Below are 17,330 nucleotides of genomic sequence, written 5' to 3'. Positions count from 1 at the left end.
TGACAAAAAAAAAATTCATCCTTCACAGAATGTTGAAAGCTTGCATAATAAGTTCCTAACTGAACCAAGAAGAGCAAAAAGCCCATTCGTGGGCCAGCAGACAGTTTCTTTTTGGACCATAGTAAATGGGCTTCCGGGCCTGATCGTAGCGCCTTGCCATCGGACAAACACTGTCACCGGTCGGCAAATCCTGTATGCCGCCCGTTGCGGCCTTGAAGCCTCACGTCACGTACCCCCGCGTGCCTGCCCTTGGTGACAACGGGGTTTGCATGGTTGGCGGCGTCGTCACCGACGAAGGTGAGGCGGAAAACTTAGGGTTTAGGGGTGGGTGGGGCCTTGTCGGCGCTGGAGAAGAAGCGGGTGCGAGGGGATTAGAGGGATGGTCGGGGGGTGTGTGGATAACATGCGGAGGCGGCGATTTGAGAAGGGCGGTGCACCAAGGCGGCGCCTTATTGCGTGAGGTCCGTTCTTTGGCATCGCTAAAAGCGGTGTATAGGACCCGGTCGCCGGCACCAATGCCAGCCCCGCGCCACCGTGGAGCTGCTGCTTCTCACCGCCGGGCGACGTGACCAGAATGTTCCTGGGCCCCACCAGACAGTGACCGAGCCCGACGAACGTAGCCCGGCTGTAAAGGAGGCAGGAACGAGGGGCCCACCAGGCAGTGTGCCAGCCCAGATGCAGGCGGCACAGCACGGACACGGGCACACGTGCCGCGCACCCTGTCCCCGCCAGCCGGCGTCCACGCCCACGTGCTCCAACTTAAAAACCATCCGCGCTCGCTGGCTCCAAGGACGGAGCGAAGCTACCAGCCCAGCACTCCTCCTTCCTTCCTTCCTAGGCGGCGCCGCCGAGTGTTTCCCGATCTGCGGGATGCGGATCCCGAGGCTCCCCACCGCCGCGGCGGCGGCGCTGCTGGTGCTGGTGCTGCTCGCGGTCGCCGGGGCGGCGGCGGCGGGGGACGTGGGGCCGGAGGAGATCGCGGCGAAGGCGAGGGCGCAGGAGGAGGTGGCGGCGCTCGCGGCCGAGCTCAGGGCGAAGGTCTCCGCCCTAGGTGCGTGCGCCTCTCTTCCACGGCCCCGCTCGATTCGGTTGCTGTGCTGCCCTATGCTGCTGCTGCTTCCTTCGGTTTTGCCTAGTTCGATGGGGTTTGCTAGGGTTTTATTAGAGTTGATTTGATCTGGCGGACTATGTCCTATCGCGATTCTACGACCTAGGGGACGGACTTGCTGATTAGGGAGCAGACTGGTTCGGCGGCTTATGGCTCTGGTACTGAACAGGAAGCGATGATGGCGGCTAATGAATCGTTTCTTCTTGTTAATTGACTGCAATGTCCTACAGCTTTCCCTTGCTTAACTAGAGCCAGATATGCCATTCAGTCCACCCCTGGGGCAGTGCCATTTTGTAAGGGGACTGGAACTCACCGTCGAATTAGTTCCCCTTGTTTGGACATCAACTAAAATGCAGGAAGAAGCTTGTATTGTTAAGGATCCGATTAGTTTGACTTTGAAGAGTTTCGCCGTGGGCATGTCTTAGGTCAAAATAACTTTAGTTACTAAATGAAATAAATTGCGTCAAAGTTTGCCTGACAAGCTGCGCTTCAGTCGAATCAACTTCTAGGCATCTCAACGGGCCAATTTCTAGTCGCCAGAAAAATGTATTTGTGCCACCTGATCCTTGCTGAAAGTCTCAAACTATTGCCACCCAGCAGAGGCGAGCATTGTGGCGAAGACCGAGGAGTTGAAGAGCAAGGATGGCGGCATCGAAACGCTGGAAACTGTCGCTGGGGAGATGTCGCAGAACATTGCTACTCTGCAGAGTGAGATAGCTTCCCTCCAGGTATCTGTTACCATGGGCAATATACTTCTTAGCCTTTTTTGTCGTAAGCTGTTGAAGAAATTATGCTCATTCACTGCTGCTTTACACAGTCGAAGAGATCTGCAGCTGCAGAGGAGCAGGCAGGCAAGGCCAAGGCCCGGGCTATTGAGCTTGAGAACCAGGTAGTGGGTAATACCGCATACAGAGCATCGTGAAATGAGTGCAACCACTAGAATTCTGTGGTTTCTGATCCTACCGCTTCCAGATTGAGAAGCTCAAGAATGACATTGCTGCACAAAACAACAAAAAGGCAACTATGGAGGCCAGGGCTAGCGATGCGGAGAAGAAAGTGCAAGAGCTGAATGCTAAGCTGGAGAGGGTAAGTGCGCAACCGTGGCTGTCTTCTCTGTTAGTCCACAACTTCTATTGTTCATGTGGGTATATCAACTCTTGGAAAGGTTCCATTTGCTCAGCATTTTGAAATACTTTGTGAGTCTGTTGTGTTGTGTTGTCATTGTAATACTTCTGTTCTTTATGTTGGTATCAACCTATTGTGTTGTTTCCACAATTCTGACATCATGGATTTCTTATATGATTAAAAAGGAGATAAATGCTTCTTCACAGTAGGTCAACAATGGTTAATGCTGCTGGTTTCTGTATTGCATGTGATTCCGAATGCTGGTAGGCTGGTAAATAATTGCAATTTACTTTGCTCATGGTAATTACAGTGTAATTATGTAACTATACTACAGAAAAGTCACAAAATTCTTTAGGTGGAATTTCTCCAGTATAAGTCTTTTTAAGGAGAAATTTTATACAGTAACTTTGCCCTGAAATCTGCAGCATGACTTTGCATATTTGATGATACTATTTGAGGAAAAAAATTAGACAATGGTGCAAAATTCTATATTTTGATACAATAGGTTGCATGGTAGATCAATATCATCACTTGTGTTTTTTATTTATTTTTATCTTAGACCTTAGGGAGAGCTGAGCCTCATGCTCTGTTTAATTAAACCAAAAATGGGGTAAGGCTCATCTCTTGCTGACCTATAATGTTTTGTGTGGAAACAGGGGTATATCCCTTGAATGCCCTTTTTTCGTTTGGTGAATACTGTCCTTATATTTATACTGTTTTAAATTTTCTTAATAGCTGCAAAAGACAAGTGCTGAGCAAAAGCGTAGGGTCCAGAAGACCCAACATGCTCTTAAAGTTGCAGAGGTTTGTGATATATGTGACTTCTGTGGTACATTTTTCTGTTACAGTTCTGCGATGCATTCTCTTCAATTGATTGTTCTCATGTTTGTAGGAGGAGCTGATGAGGGTGCAGTTAGAAACAACAACGAAATCTGAGCAGCTCGGAGAGGTAATTTTGCATCCCATACCTACTGTCCTATAATTGGTTGTCAGCTTGATGTGAATTTGATTATATCAATAAGGTATCAGGACATAGATTTTAGACTGGATTGTCTATTTTCTTCGCAATCTTGGTGTAGCAGGCATGCTGTTTTGTACAACACATTTCAAATCAACTTAGTGCCCAGCTCAGCCTAGTGCAGTTTTCATGAAGTCTTACATAATGGTAATAATACTAACTTTTAATCGCTGAACCAAGCATGTTGAGTACCTGCATTTGCGTGCACCTTTGTTGTTGGACAGTGTATTGAAAGGTGCTGATTCCTGATGATGGTGACTATTCCTGTCATGGGTGTAATTCATCTGTCGACAATTATACGCTTAACCTCACCTGGTACTTTCTTGAAATTATTACGGCGAGTATCATACTGATTGTTGTGGACACCTTGTACCCGCCGTTGGTGGCTTTATTGATTTGAAGCCGGGCTCTGCTCGAGCTTTCAGTCTAAAAAGTATCATACTGATTGTTACTCTCTGGCAGGTTCATGGGGCATGGTTGCCACCTTGGTTAGCGACACATGCAGCTCGCTCAATGGTACGAGTGGACCTACAACTTATGCCTCCTCTTAGTGTACATTCTTGCAACATGCTCATCATGTTATCATGTAGGAGTTAATGTCAAGTCAATGGAACGAACATGGGAAACCCGCTTTCAACAGTTTGCTGCAGAAGGTGCCTCCTTAAAACATATATGAAATATGCCAAGCTAGACACATCACGTATTCATTGTTCATAACCTGCCAATTAAATCACTGCAGGCATCAGAAAAATCAGTGCAGGTGAAGGAATGGGCCAAGCCCCACATTCACACTGCCAAGACGGTACTGTTCTTACTTGTTCCTGAAGTTGTAGCTCAGGAAAATTGTTAGAAGCATAATATTTATCTATAGTGTAAAGCATGCGCCATATGTGTATGCATCTATGGCCAATTCTTTGTATACATGGATATCATGAAGCATTTTATTGTTGTGAGCTTTTGACATCTTTATTCATTTTCACTAACAATGATGTTCTTATTCTTGAAGAAATGGATTCCTGTTATTAAAGAGAAGTGGGCCATTGCAAAGACAAACACGGAACCTTATATGCAAATGGTCTCAGCAAAATCAGTAGAGGTTTATCAAGCATCAAGAGATGCCATCTCACCTCATGTTCTGAAGGCACATCAATTTGCTAATCCCTATTTCCAGGTACATTAGATCCCGCTTGTTCAGCAATTTGAGGGACAGCATGTCTCTTACACTTTGCTCACAATTTTTTGTTGTTATAACAAACACTGCTATTGACATATTGATCTGTGTCGTTCAAATATATATTTTCAGGAGGCCAAGAAGCTATCCAAACCCTACATTGATCAAGTTGCTAAGGCCAGTAAACCACATGTCAAGAAACTTGAAACCACCCTGAAGCCTTACTCTAAAAGTTTCTTGAGACGGCTACTTTATATCATGAGCAGGTATTTTTTCTCTTAATATTTCCCCTTCTCTTAAATATTCCAGATTTTTGGTTCCAATTAAATATTAATGCTTGATTGTTTAGACATTTTTATTCTTCAGTTATCATTAACTCTTAGTTTTGAGAAATTCTTGGCTGAATCTGTAGGGTAGTTTATGTGATCTTTGTTCATGTATTCTTGTACAGCACCGCATTTTGCACAACTTCCACTGTTTTTGTTTCCTCTCCTGAGATGGCAGTCTACCATCGATGCATTTTGCAGCTCCCTAATCGAATGCATATCATCAATTAATCTAATGGACTTTTAGCCCCATAACTTCGCAGTTAGTTATAGTTTAATGCAGCAGGTTGGACTTACTAGGAATCTTGCAGATACCTCCCCCTTCCATTTACCTCTCCCCCTCTCCAGTTTTTAGTTGGAAGGCACACACCCCGATCTTGCACAGCCCTTGGATGCCATCAATACTGAAGCCTGGGCTTGGTTTTTGCCCTGCCGTATGGCCGCGTATGTGACATTATGGCCTAGTCTAGGCTTGTAATTAAACCCCTTTATGTACCAATGCATTGAGGCACAATGTGAACTTTCACAGGGTTCCTTTGTGCACCTTAGGTAATTGGTTGGCTGACATACTCTCTTCATCCTCAAACTTATTATGCCTTTGCCGTTGTGGTCTCCCACGCCCTGCCGCCCTCCTGTTTGATCAGGAGGAGAACAATGTCTGAGCTTCGCCTTCTATAGGTTAGTTTGTTTCCTGTGATGTCCCAGTTTGGAGTGCAGGAGATCACGCCCGCCACTACCGATGCTTTGAACTCATGGTTGCTCACAGCAGCAGCTGGAACACGGGCAAATTCCAAGGGCATTAGCTTGCTGATAGCTAATCGCACTGACTCTGGCGAATCTGGAATATCAGATATGACAGTGTTTTCAATAGCTGGCCAGTTTGAACCTGTGGTTGATGGGATCATGCCAGAAGTCAAGCTTTGGAAGGTGGCAGGAGCAAAAGCCCTTCGAAGCTGACCTTTGCATTCTAGACCTCCTGACAGTGGGTGTGCTTCTTAAACTCTTCTTTTTGGTAGCTTAGAGCAGGTCCTTTGCTTTCTGTTTGGCCATCACCAACACACATTTAGATGTGTAGTTGAGAATTTGTTGTTACTAATTTGCATACGTAACTGTTGCTGAGTTAGAAAATTGCTGCCATTTTTTTCATCAAATAGGCTGGATGAGGCAGTTCTAAATTTAATTAACCTTCCTACTTACTTTGAACTGAAGCAATTTTCCTTTTCAGGCTCAAGCAACTATCCTGGATTACATGCACCAACATGAATTATTAAAACAATTTGCGACTGGGGAGTTGGTGTGGTACCTGGTAAACACGAATTTGACCGGCTTATATAGCACGTGCTTCTACTGATTAAGTAAAATTTTCCTAAATATCTTATCTCTCTTGTAGGCTTCTGCTTGGCTTCTTATGCCAGTGTATGTTTTATACATACTTGTAACAGAAATCTTCTGGTTAGTTTTTTTTCCTGATGTTTCAGCTAATTGGTTGCTTCACATGGCTTAAGATGAATTGAATGTACTTGATGTTTGATTTCAATCCCTTCATTTTCATGCAGCACCCGCAAGCAGAAGAAATCCCCACGAAGTGAAAAGGCCAACCATGGCCATCGGAGACACAAGCGCCGTCATGCTGAGAAATAGGACCATGGACAAACACTTTGTGTTAGATAGTGGCCTGCTACAGTGTAGTTGAAGAAGGTACAGCTTTGTTCCTATGGTAGCAGTAGTATCAGCTTCATATGCTATATACCCCCTCCATTCCAAATTAGTTCACTTAAGTTTGTCTAGATTCACACATGTATCTAGATGCATTTTAGTGTGTAAATACATGCGAATCTAGATAAATCAACGGCAACTAATTTGGAATGGAGGGAGTATATAGACTTTGATGGTATCAGACATTTCCGGTCAGCGGAACAATTTGCGTGGTTTCCTTGAAATCGTTGAAGTTCAGGTTCTTAATTCGAACAGTTGTAATATTTTGCCTGAGTAGTAGTGAACGCCATGAATGTCCAATTGCTGATACAACTTTGAACTAAGAGCCGACCATCTCAGCGTGGCATAATATAATATTTTGGCTGTGTACCGTGCAGATATTGGAAGCAGGAGGATGTAGCTTTCCTGGATGAGTTTGTTGGATCCCACACGAATTTAGTACACCCAGGGTCGTCCCTGAACCTTGCTGTTTGTATCATTTGGGAGCTGTGCTACACTTGAGCTGTATTTTTTACCCCATGGAGTGTAGTGGCTGTTTTGTATCAGCACGTTGTTGACTGGGGGATTACGAGGTTAGAGCATGTCTAATGGAACCCTTAAACCCTTATAGCTATAAGGGTCGAGAATTGGCAAAATTGGAGGGGTTGGAGGTGTGAAAAACAGGAGGCATTTAGTGGAACCCTTAAAAATCCTTAAATTTTGAGGGTTGAGGCAAATAGTGGAACCCTCAAACCCTTATAATTTAAGGGTTTGAGGGTTCCACTATTTGCCTCAACCCTCAAACCCTCAAACTCTCATCACAATATCATTGCACATGAACACAAATATCATCACAATTCATCACAATTGTCTTCCAAACAAACTAGGAAATGAAGATTATAGATGCATGGTTTAATAGTTTACATCACAAAATCATCATCTCCCCCCTCTCATCGGCACCATCACCAAAAAATGCAACACGGCGCCATCTCCTCCTCCTTTCCACCATGGCGCCATCAAGCACCTTCATAGGCGCCGGTGGTGGAGACCTCCACACCGCCATCACCACAACCACTCATCGTAGTGTCACCTCGAAGAGAAGAGGAGGCCCTACGGAACATCCTCTTCCTCGCCGCGATGTCCTCCTTGTAATCCTTCCACCACCTCAATTGGTCTTCATCCATGTCCTTTTTGGACATCATCATGTGCTCCTTCTCTTCCAACATGAGTTCTTTCCATGCCTTTGCTTCTTTCATTGCAAGCATCCTCTCCTCCAAGTCGGCCTTGCGAGCCCTTTCTTCGGCCTTACGCTTGGCTTCTTCACGCCTTGCTTCAACTTGTGCAAGCTTCACCTCTTTCTTCTTGTCGGTGATAAGAAGCTTTGTCTCCAATGTCTTCAATGTCAATGTCTCCCTTGTCTTCATCATAGTCTCCATCTTGTCCCTAATGCTTGACACATCTCCTTCCATCTTCTTCCTAAGCTTTGCCTTCTTGGTTCCCTCGGGCTTGTCGGCGTTCCTTTCTTCCTCGCCACTATCATCCATACTCTCCATTGCCGCCTTTTTGGGTGCGGTCTCTTGATCCCTCAACTTCCACTTATCAAAATCCTTAAGATGCTTCCAAACATGCTTCCAAGGAAATTGCTTGCCCTTGGAACCGGCCATTTGCATGTACCTCTTCTCGGCAATGTCCTCCTACAAAGACACAAATGGCATAATAAAACACACATATAGCATTGTAGGTGCATGGCAAAGTAGATGTAAAAACATGCATATATACTCACGTAGTCACTCTCCACGGTACCACTAGGGGGTGCATCAATCACATTTGACATTGCCGCACTCCAACGAGCACATGAGGGCTTCATCAACTCCCACCGGCCTTGAAGCGACCGGAATGTACGAGGAGCGAACCCACCGGTCTTCGGCTTCATCTTGCAATAGGCATCCTCTATACGTTGCCAATACCTTTTGCCGGTTTGGTCGGTACCGGTGCAAGCATCCATCCCCACCGAGGCCCAAGCCCGAACCAAGATGATATCCTCGGCCTCAGTATAGTTTGATGCCTTGCGACGGCCGCCGGCGGCGAAGGCCTCCACACCAATCTCGGTCAACTCGTCCTCCTCTTCTTCTCCTTCTCCCACCTCCTCCTCCTCACCATGCAAGTCATCACCAAACTCAAAGGGGTCGAGAGGAGGAGCCCCAATGTCTACCTCGGCATCTTGGAGAAGATCCATGTATAACGTCCCTTCGGGGATTTTCTCAAACACGTCGTGCACGACGGGCTCGGCGGTTGGAGGCGTCGGCGCGGCCTTCTTCCGGGAGACCACCTTCTTCCCGGACGTGGGTGGAGCCAACGCGCGCTTCGCGGCCGCGGCGTTCTTCGGCCCGCCCGCCGGCTTCTTAGAGCGACCACGGGGCGCCGCAACGGGGGCCGGGCCAGGTGCGGCGACGGGCGCGGGTGATGGCGCGGCGACGGGCGCGGGTGACGGCGCGGCGACGGGCGCGGCGACGGGCGTGGGAGCGACGAGGTGCTGCCCGCGCGCTTCCGCTTCACGCCGACGTGGGTGGCCGCCATCGTGGCTGCCACCCGCGCCGAGCTCGGGATGGCCGCGGGGGCGGGGCGGGGAGCTCGAGGTGGAGCGGGCGGAGGAGGGGGCAGGCGCGGAGGCGGGCGCGCTTGACGTGGCGGCGACGGAGCCGCCGGACGCCGCGCCCTCCCCACCCGACGCGGGGCGGGCTCCATGGCCGCGGGTCGCGGGGGCGGGGAGGTCGAGGGGTGGCGGGTGGGGGCGGGGGAGCTCGAGGAGGCCGCGACGGCGCGCCGGCGGCGAGGGAGGGCGCGGGCGGCGCGGGTCGCGCGGGTGGCGGCTGGCGGCGGCGGCGCGGGTGGGGAGGGCGCGGCCCGGAGGAGGAGGTGGGAGATGGGGAAAATTTTCGCGCGCTCGCGCGGAACGTGTACAGGTTGTGCTAGGGGTTGGCCCCTCCAACCCTTACCTGTACAGGTCGGAGCACGGGTTGGGGCCTCGACCTCTAATTTTTTTTACAGATTTAGGGGTTTAGGGGTTCCACTAAATGGCATTTGGACCCTAAAATCTGTAAAAAAACGGTTGTATACAGATTTAGGGGTTCCATTAGACATGCTCTTATGTGGGTATTCGTTTCATTGGTCATTTGTTGTAGTACTCCTTTCGATCCATAATAAGTGTTGATGATTTTCAGTACTCGTATAAAGTTTGTACTAAATCTCCCACATTTATTTTTGATCAGAGGGAGTACTTTGGTCTATTCAGGTGTTGAGCTTTGTGTAATTTGTGCTCATTGCTTCAACCCACACTTTGAGAACTTTTGTGCGTTGATCCCGACGAATCATCTTTTTGCTACAGACCTGCGATCATGGACTTGGTTACCATAGATCGCTTGCCAGCATGTAACTGGATTTTTCAGTACCTCTCATACGAAAATTCCTTATTGATACTCCAGAAACGTTTAGTTCAATTTAGGTCGGGTGTTAGTTCAACCTAAACCCACGTTTTTTCCCAATGTCTTCCCGCGCCTGGTCCTCTTTCTGAACTTGTGGTTCATGCTCCTCTAGAACCGAAGCTGAATGCTTAAACGTTTCAGAGTTTGAAACACAAATTTCATTTCAGAACCGGTAATTTCTGGTATCCGTATCCATGGCTACGGAAATCCTAGCCCCTGTTTTTTTACCGCTAGCCAATTCTGTGTCATGCACACATTTTGCTGCTCACGGCCTCTGAATTTGCTTGACTATCAGGATTTTCACAACACTCATTATTAGATAAAATAAAAGACCAAGCACATGAATATCTGAGTATACGGCATGCATACAATTATTAAAAATTGATGTGGAGTACGGAGTACTATTTATCAGCTTAGGAAGCTCTTAGGTGTACATGCAATTAGTTGAAGCAAAACAATCATCTGATTTCTACAAGGAAGATCACAATTATAACTAATCTGAAGGTTACAAAAACGGACGGCAGAGATAACTTTATAATTAGCTAATGATGGATGATACAACGACGGACTAGATCAAGATCACCGATATCACCTGCTCTACGTATACTACAACAATTCTTTGGCACCCCCCAAAGCGTGTTACACCCTACATGTTCAGTAACTACCAGGCCAGTACCTCTCCACCATCTGATCTACGTCCAAATTCTGGTACCTAATCCCGGCGCCTCCTGTAGCTGCATCTGGGCCAAAACCTCCATCCCCTCCATTCAGTGGGATAACACCATTGCTAACCATATGCTCCATCGTCGCCGCCTGGTTACTAACACCTATTTGCTGGTTCATCGGCATCGACATGGCATGGAGAACATGTTGTGGCGGCATTGGCGTGGCCGGCGATGGGGCTCCAAGGTTGAGGTTGAGGTTGGATAGTGTGAATGGTGCCGCGGGGTTCATGTACCCGGGGTGTGGTTGGATGTGTGGGTGCAACCCCGGCGTACCCCTAGCAAAGCGAGAGAGCTCCACTAAGTCAGCAGGGCTCATGTAAGGGTGATGCCCACGGGTGAATAGGTCATGTTGCAGTAGAGTAGGAAGGAATTGTGGGACCATGTCAAGTGAGTATGGGTGGTGGGACCGAGAGTGCGTGTTGTTTGAAGGGTATTTCTTGACACCGGGACTCTTGGCGAAGATGCGGCATACAACCCACTCATCCTGCCATAGTGTCACATATATATTAGCATTGCACAATGTGAAAAGATTTTTCTCCGGTACAAATCGTAAAAATAAGGAATACCTTGTTTGATTTAGAAGTCGACTTCAAGTGGAGTCGATACTCATGCATGACCCAGTTGGATTTTTCACCTCTTGGAGCTCTTCCCTTGTAGAAGACTAGTGTTTTCTTCATTCCTACTAGCTCTTGTGTAGCCGGTGGCTGTCCAGTGAAAATTTCCTTATCTTTCCCTGTTGTCTTCCAGTAACCAGCATTAGTTGCACGGTTCGTGCGCACACCGGTCGGGTACTTGCGGTCTCTAAGACTGAAGAAATACCACTCTTTTTCTCCCATCTTCGCCTTCTCTGAAAATTTAATTGATAGAGGATTGTACTGTTATACATTTGAAGTTACGTTCAACTCAAAAAATATATCATGAAATACTTAGGTAGTAATTAAGCAAAGGGCTGAACAGCAACCAAAGAATTCCATGTGAATTAACAAGTTAGGCTTGAAAACAGTTTTACGTAAGATAAATACCAACCCTAGAGGGTTATTTCTTTGTTCCAAACGGCACTATAATTTGTTTTAATAGGAACCTAATCCTCCAGAATCCACACGTTTTTTACTTGTTTCAAACGGCTGAGGCCTAAGGGAATACCCCTCATGCAAACACATGGCCTCGTTTAAAGCACATGAATTGGAGAAAGCAAGAACAAGAAAACTTAAAAAATGTCAAAAAGAAAACACACACACATGAATTAAAGCTTAGTTACAAGGAGAAGAATACATGCTGTGACCGTGTCAATATTTCATGTTAATTTATTCTGATACAAAAGTCATAAGAATTTTAAATAAGTCCTGACGGGCAATTCCTTTGTTCCAAACAACACCACATGAATCTTGTTCCAATTCTCCAAAGTCTTATACATATATATAGCTCTCTTTTCCGTTTGCTTCAAACGGGACATATTTGGAAAACGAAGTTAATTTTCTATATGATGTGCACATAGCTAGTCAAACTATGACATGCTATATGATGATGCACAGACTTAGTTATCTTCTTCAAGAGTAAAAATAATCCTTCTTCAGAACAAAATAAATTACACGTACGCACGGTGCAGAAGTTACCCACAGATGCACACATGGTAGGAGAAATATATAGCTCAGAATTCACGAAAACGGAACTGGTCGTGCAGACATGCACGCATGCACTGACGTAGTATTTGATTAAGTATTTACCGGGTAGATCCCATGGCTCGCACTTGTTGAGGTCAACCTCGGTGATGGCCCTGGCGGTGAAGCTGCCGTCGGCGATCTTGCCGCGGAGGTAGTAGGTGATGAGCTCCTCGTCCGTGGGGTGGAACCTGAACCCCGGCGGCAGGCTCTCCTCCTCCTTCTTGGAGCTCTTCGTCTTCGACGCCGCCCCTCCCTTGTCTCCCCCTCCTCCTCCTTCCATCTAACTATCACCAAGCTAGCTAGCGACCGATCAACTAACACGTATAAAACCCTAACGCCGACGAGGAGAGAACCGGAGAAGATCGGTAGACGATCACGCACGGCAGCTCTCAGCTCGAGCTAGCGTATGTCAAAGTGGTGGGTTAGAAATACGGGTGTTTGCCCGTGTAGAGGGCAAGGATATAAAGGGGACAGGAAATGTGGTGGTGACGCTGAGCTCGTACCAACCAGGGATCGTGAGTGAGAAGCCTAGGCTGGGATTAGGATGTTTTGCACGTTGCTGGCTCGCGGAGTCGCCCCTGGCTGACGCGCCAGCAGCGCCCGGGTCGTCGCCGCGACAGTGGCATGGATATATGGTGCTGCATGAATATATATCTCGCTGCTGCATGCCAGTGTGTGCTAGCTAGAACTGTTCTGCTGCCCGGCCGGACCCTGGGTACCTAATAGCGCGCGAGCTAGCAGCCTGTAGATGTCTCATGCAAGCATATGCATATGCACGCCACTGCTCGTGCGGCGCTATGCACTGCTTAACTGTATACAGGCTTTGTAGTTGCATGCGTCATGTGTGACCTGTACTTAGGTTTGGAAAGCATTATCTAGTTATCTAGTTTAAAGTAGATTAAAAAACACTACCTTTTTTTCTACGAAATTTTACTTGCCTATTAATAATCATCAATAGTAGTACAAAGAGCTTTAAAAAGTAATAAAATTACAAAGAGGTGTTGGACCACCTGGCAACGACTACATACACTAGCAAGAGCTGAAGGCGTCACCGTTCGTGCTCCTCCATCACCGGATCTGGACAAAGTTTGTCGTAGTAGAACTTGTGGTAGTAGACATACGAAAATTCGTCGTGCTAATGCCCCAAAGAACCATTACACTAGAGAAACAACCATCGCCAATAATGCCGACATTATATCGAAAGAGACTGGCGTGAAACCATAGCAGTCGGAAACGGGGAATGGTAGTCCGTCCCACGATCCCGATTCATCATCCGGTAATTGGATTCGGGAACGAGGTTCGATTCGATATGATTCAGTGCCGAAACACATCCCCGACTGTCTGTACTCGACCCAAGTTCACCGACCCCACAGCCTCGGTTCGACCCAACAAATAATTACCCCGACCTGGTACACAACGATCGCCGCTGCCGTTTCTTTTCCCCTCCACTATCGCTCCCCATGAGTCCTCGTTCTGCAACGTCCATTAACTCCAAAGCACACAACATGCTAATCAATGGATCCTTCCATCAGAGAGGAGATGATGGTCTATTTTCCCATGGATTTCTCCCCTCTATAAGTACACCCATCGCAGTGGCCAGATGGTGCCAGAAGGAGTCGAACTCGAAGCACAAGCTATGGGGTGCTAGGTAAACACTTCAAGGACGCAAAGATTTCATTTAATTTCGAGTCTGTTTCTCCCTTTGATCTTGATCTTTGTAGATCTCTCTTTGGTCTTGCTCAGGCTGGAACTATTGGGTTCGCGTTCCTCGACCCACAGTACCGTACCGGATTCATTGTACCGAAACTGATTGGATCACATCCCCCATGTAGAAAAATCGACCGAGAGATTTGTACCCCTAGTGTCCCCTATTTTTCAAGCCTCCGACTCGCATTCCCCGTTCCCGTCCCTCGTTCGCGTCGTACCGAAAACATCGCAGCTATGTGTGAAACCACACCAACGAACACGAAAAAGGAACGGATCCCAGGAGATTCACCGGACACACGACTCCACCGCCCTCCGTCGGCGCTAGATGCACCTTATTTTGACTTTAAGATGTAGCCGCTGCCTCACCATCGTGAAAAAGACACTGAAAAACCTAAACAAAACACGAGAACCCTCCCGCCGGCGAGGGGCGGTTGTCCGCCACTCCTCCAATACCCTAAGGACACCAGAGACGAAGCAGACCGGTGACATCACCGACGAGGGAAATAAAACCCTAAATTAATTTTACCATCGCCACCTCTCTTTGCTGGACCTCATGCAAAAATACAAACACCTTACCTGATTTTGACTACGAAGCAAATCGGATAGGGTGCCACCTTTGTATCCCTACATGTACCCATGCATGCATGTTCATGATCGATCAGCTGTGTAGGTCTCCCTGACTTGGTAATAAAGTACGTACATCTACGATATTAAGTTTTTCCTACATTCTCAATCAGATGTAAGAAAGAAAGCTTCGACCAATTCTGGACAAACAAAGATCGAATGTTTCTATGGCGGTGTCAATCGCGCGGAGAAAAGAGATGGAAAAACAAAAGAAAGCTAATGCTGGGCAGGTGATGAACACCGACGCGGTACCGGAGAACATTTCGTATCACTGAAAAGCAGCTTGCCTTTCTGCTCTCAACACACCACGAGGCAATGAGTCTGCAACAGGATACGTGCGGGTGGGTCCAGGCTCTAAGATACTGGCACGCGGGATGGGCCCACCGGCCCCCTTGACCCGGAGCAGGGACGGGGAGAATCACCGGTAGCGAGGCCGGGCCGCAGGGTCTGGGTCTCCTCTAACCCCAACAAACTGGCAGAATAATTAGGAACAGAGCACTAGTACTGTGCTGCTATTTGTTTTTTCAAAAATTCCGTAAATCCATTAATAATCATCAATATCAGTACAATCATCATCGAAAATAACAAAAATTGAAAGTAGGTCTTTGGACAACCTAAACGACTACTGACTGACGCGAGTCGAGGGCACGCTACCGTCCAAAGCTTGTCATATACTACCTCCGTCTCAAGGAATAAGGCGCACACGTATTCCAATGCGAACTTTGACCATAAAAATTGAGCAACTAAATCATGGTTATATTATATGTAATTAGTATCGTTGGATTCGTATTGAAAAAAACTTTCTAATGATGTTAATTTCATACAAACAATCTTTATATATTTGAAGTAATTCTTAGTCAAACAAAAAGCACGTAAAACGAGGGCGCCTTATTCCTTGAATCGGAGGTAGTAGAACTTGTTGCAGTAAATAAACGGGAAGTCATCGTTTTAAGGTCCAAAGGACTAACGTGGCAGAGTAGCAAACGTCACCAAAGATGACTTCGTAGACCGGAAGAGACTGGCCTGAAACCACATCAACGAGCACAAAACCGGTCGGATCCCACGAGATCTGCCGGGCACATGATTCTGCACGCCCTCCGCGATGCTACACGCACCATCAAAGCGAGGATAGGGCGAGGAGGATGTTATTCCGACTTTAGGATATAGCCGTTGTCTCACCGTTCCGTAGAAGACACTGAAAACAGACTAATGAAGAAAGAAAACCCTCCCGGCGGTGAGAGGTCATGGTCTGCCACACCTCCAAGGTCTCAAGGCCACTGGAGACGGAGTGGACCGACAACGTCGCCGACAAGGAGATGGAACTCTAGATGGATTTTCCTGGACGCCTCCCGATTGCCTCACCGACTTTATGCTCACAATGCTAATACTATATGACAAACAATATGCCTTTACTGTGCTGCTACTTAGGGGTAAGAGGGATGAGTTCTAAATCAATGCGTAAATTAACACACAAAAACAGAAATTCTAGTTTTCTCAAAACACATGAATACGTATTTTTTGAGAGAAGAAAAAATATTTTTTTATCGAAATATCAGCTACAATGTAGATGCACAAGTACTAGGAAGCATTGGCACTGCAGCATGCCATGCCCGTAGGGTAATCCTGAGGCAATTATAAAAAATTTAAGTTTTTCCTTGAATAAAAGAAGCGATGAATGGTATACTATTTTTTTTGTCGAAGTTGATAGGAAAGAAGGTACTAGTATTCATGTAAGGTGATCGTGAGGCGGTAAATATAATGTATTATCATATTTTCTTAAATAAAAATGCGAAGAATAGTAAATTATTTTATTTATCGCAGTTGCCATAGAAGAACCATGAAGCTATCGTAGAAGAATGCGGCTACAGACGAAGAGTTACGATTACTGCTAAAGATTGCTGCCCGTGCATATTTGAAAATCACGGCTAAAAAACTACCGCTGCAGATTGCTGCACATGCATCTTTGAAAGTATTATCGAAAATTGTTGGTACCTTTGAAAATTAATGCTAAGAAATTAGCACCGAATAATTACGCGTTGTTGAAAAAGTACTAATAAATAATTTCCATAGGAAAATTACTATTGGCGCTCATAATTTGCATTGAATACCGACAAATAGATGAAGGGTTAACATCGAACAATCACTGCTGAGGTCAAAGATCCGTGTGTAGAAATAACCATCAAGGAAGCCAACAAATCACCTTTGAAGTAATCATGGTGAAATTACGACGGGAAAAGTGTGTCAAAAAATTATTGTCAAAGACTAGAAAAAGAAGAAAAAATTAAATTACGGTTGAAGAATTATTGTCGGAGAATTACTCACCGTTGAGAAGGTACCATGGGATAACTACCAATAGAAAGTTATAGCCGAAAAGTTATCTCAAAATTTTACCATCAAAAAATAGAACGAGAGAGTGATGCATGTAAAACGCATACATGAACGTCGTTTATCATATTGAATTTTCACATATTTGCAACATATATGATGATAATAACATGTTTTACATTGATTTATGGGGATTTATCAATGATCTCCTTTATTTGGTTGATAACTCTACAGAACATGAATTTCCTGTTTCGCATATTTTTCACTTTGAGAGCCTTATACGAAGTCAAATTGATTTGAGATTTTTGGAGCGTCATTTTTTTATCGGGAGAAGCACCCTAAAACTTTGGAGGATGCCTGGAT

At 46.2% G+C, this 17,330-nt stretch overlaps 1 protein-coding gene and 1 pseudogene across 1 annotated transcript; one reads left to right on the top strand and one right to left on the bottom strand.

Moving 5' to 3' along the window:
• The first annotated feature begins 194 nt into the window (after nt 1-194).
• On the top strand, nt 195-6,389 carry LOC124657245 (annotated as a pseudogene).
• A 4,124-nt stretch (nt 6,390-10,513) lies between these two features.
• LOC124653410 (NAC domain-containing protein 92-like) lies at nt 10,514-12,729 on the bottom strand. Its single transcript, XM_047192474.1, has 3 exons — nt 12,375-12,729; nt 11,217-11,497; nt 10,514-11,134 (listed from the first exon to the last, which is right to left on the bottom strand). Exons 1-3 carry the CDS (start codon nt 12,589-12,591, stop codon nt 10,580-10,582), a joined length of 1,053 nt encoding a protein of 350 aa, XP_047048430.1. The 5' UTR covers nt 12,592-12,729; the 3' UTR covers nt 10,514-10,579.
• Nucleotides 12,730-17,330: the final 4,601 nt, after the last annotated feature.

The sequence above is a fragment of the Lolium rigidum genome, chromosome 5 (assembly GCF_022539505.1).
Source record: "Lolium rigidum isolate FL_2022 chromosome 5, APGP_CSIRO_Lrig_0.1, whole genome shotgun sequence".
Classification (NCBI taxonomy): Eukaryota; Viridiplantae; Streptophyta; class Magnoliopsida; order Poales; family Poaceae; genus Lolium; species Lolium rigidum.
The sequence above is the reverse complement of the archived record's forward strand: the minus strand, read 5'-3'. Positions and strand labels throughout refer to the sequence as shown.

Excerpts from the sequence above, each read along its gene's own strand:
- LOC124653410 (XM_047192474.1), bottom strand. The coding sequence starts at position 12,591 with ATGGAAGGAGGAGGAGGGGGAGACAAGGGAGGGGCGGCGTCGAAGACG. Across the intron at positions 11,498-12,374 it reads CGAGCCATGGGATCTACCCG|AGAAGGCGAAGATGGGAGAA; the intron begins GTAAATACTTAA and ends TTAAATTTTCAG. Across the intron at positions 11,135-11,216 it reads CGACTTCTAAATCAAACAAG|GATGAGTGGGTTGTATGCCG; the intron begins GTATTCCTTATT and ends ACACTATGGCAG.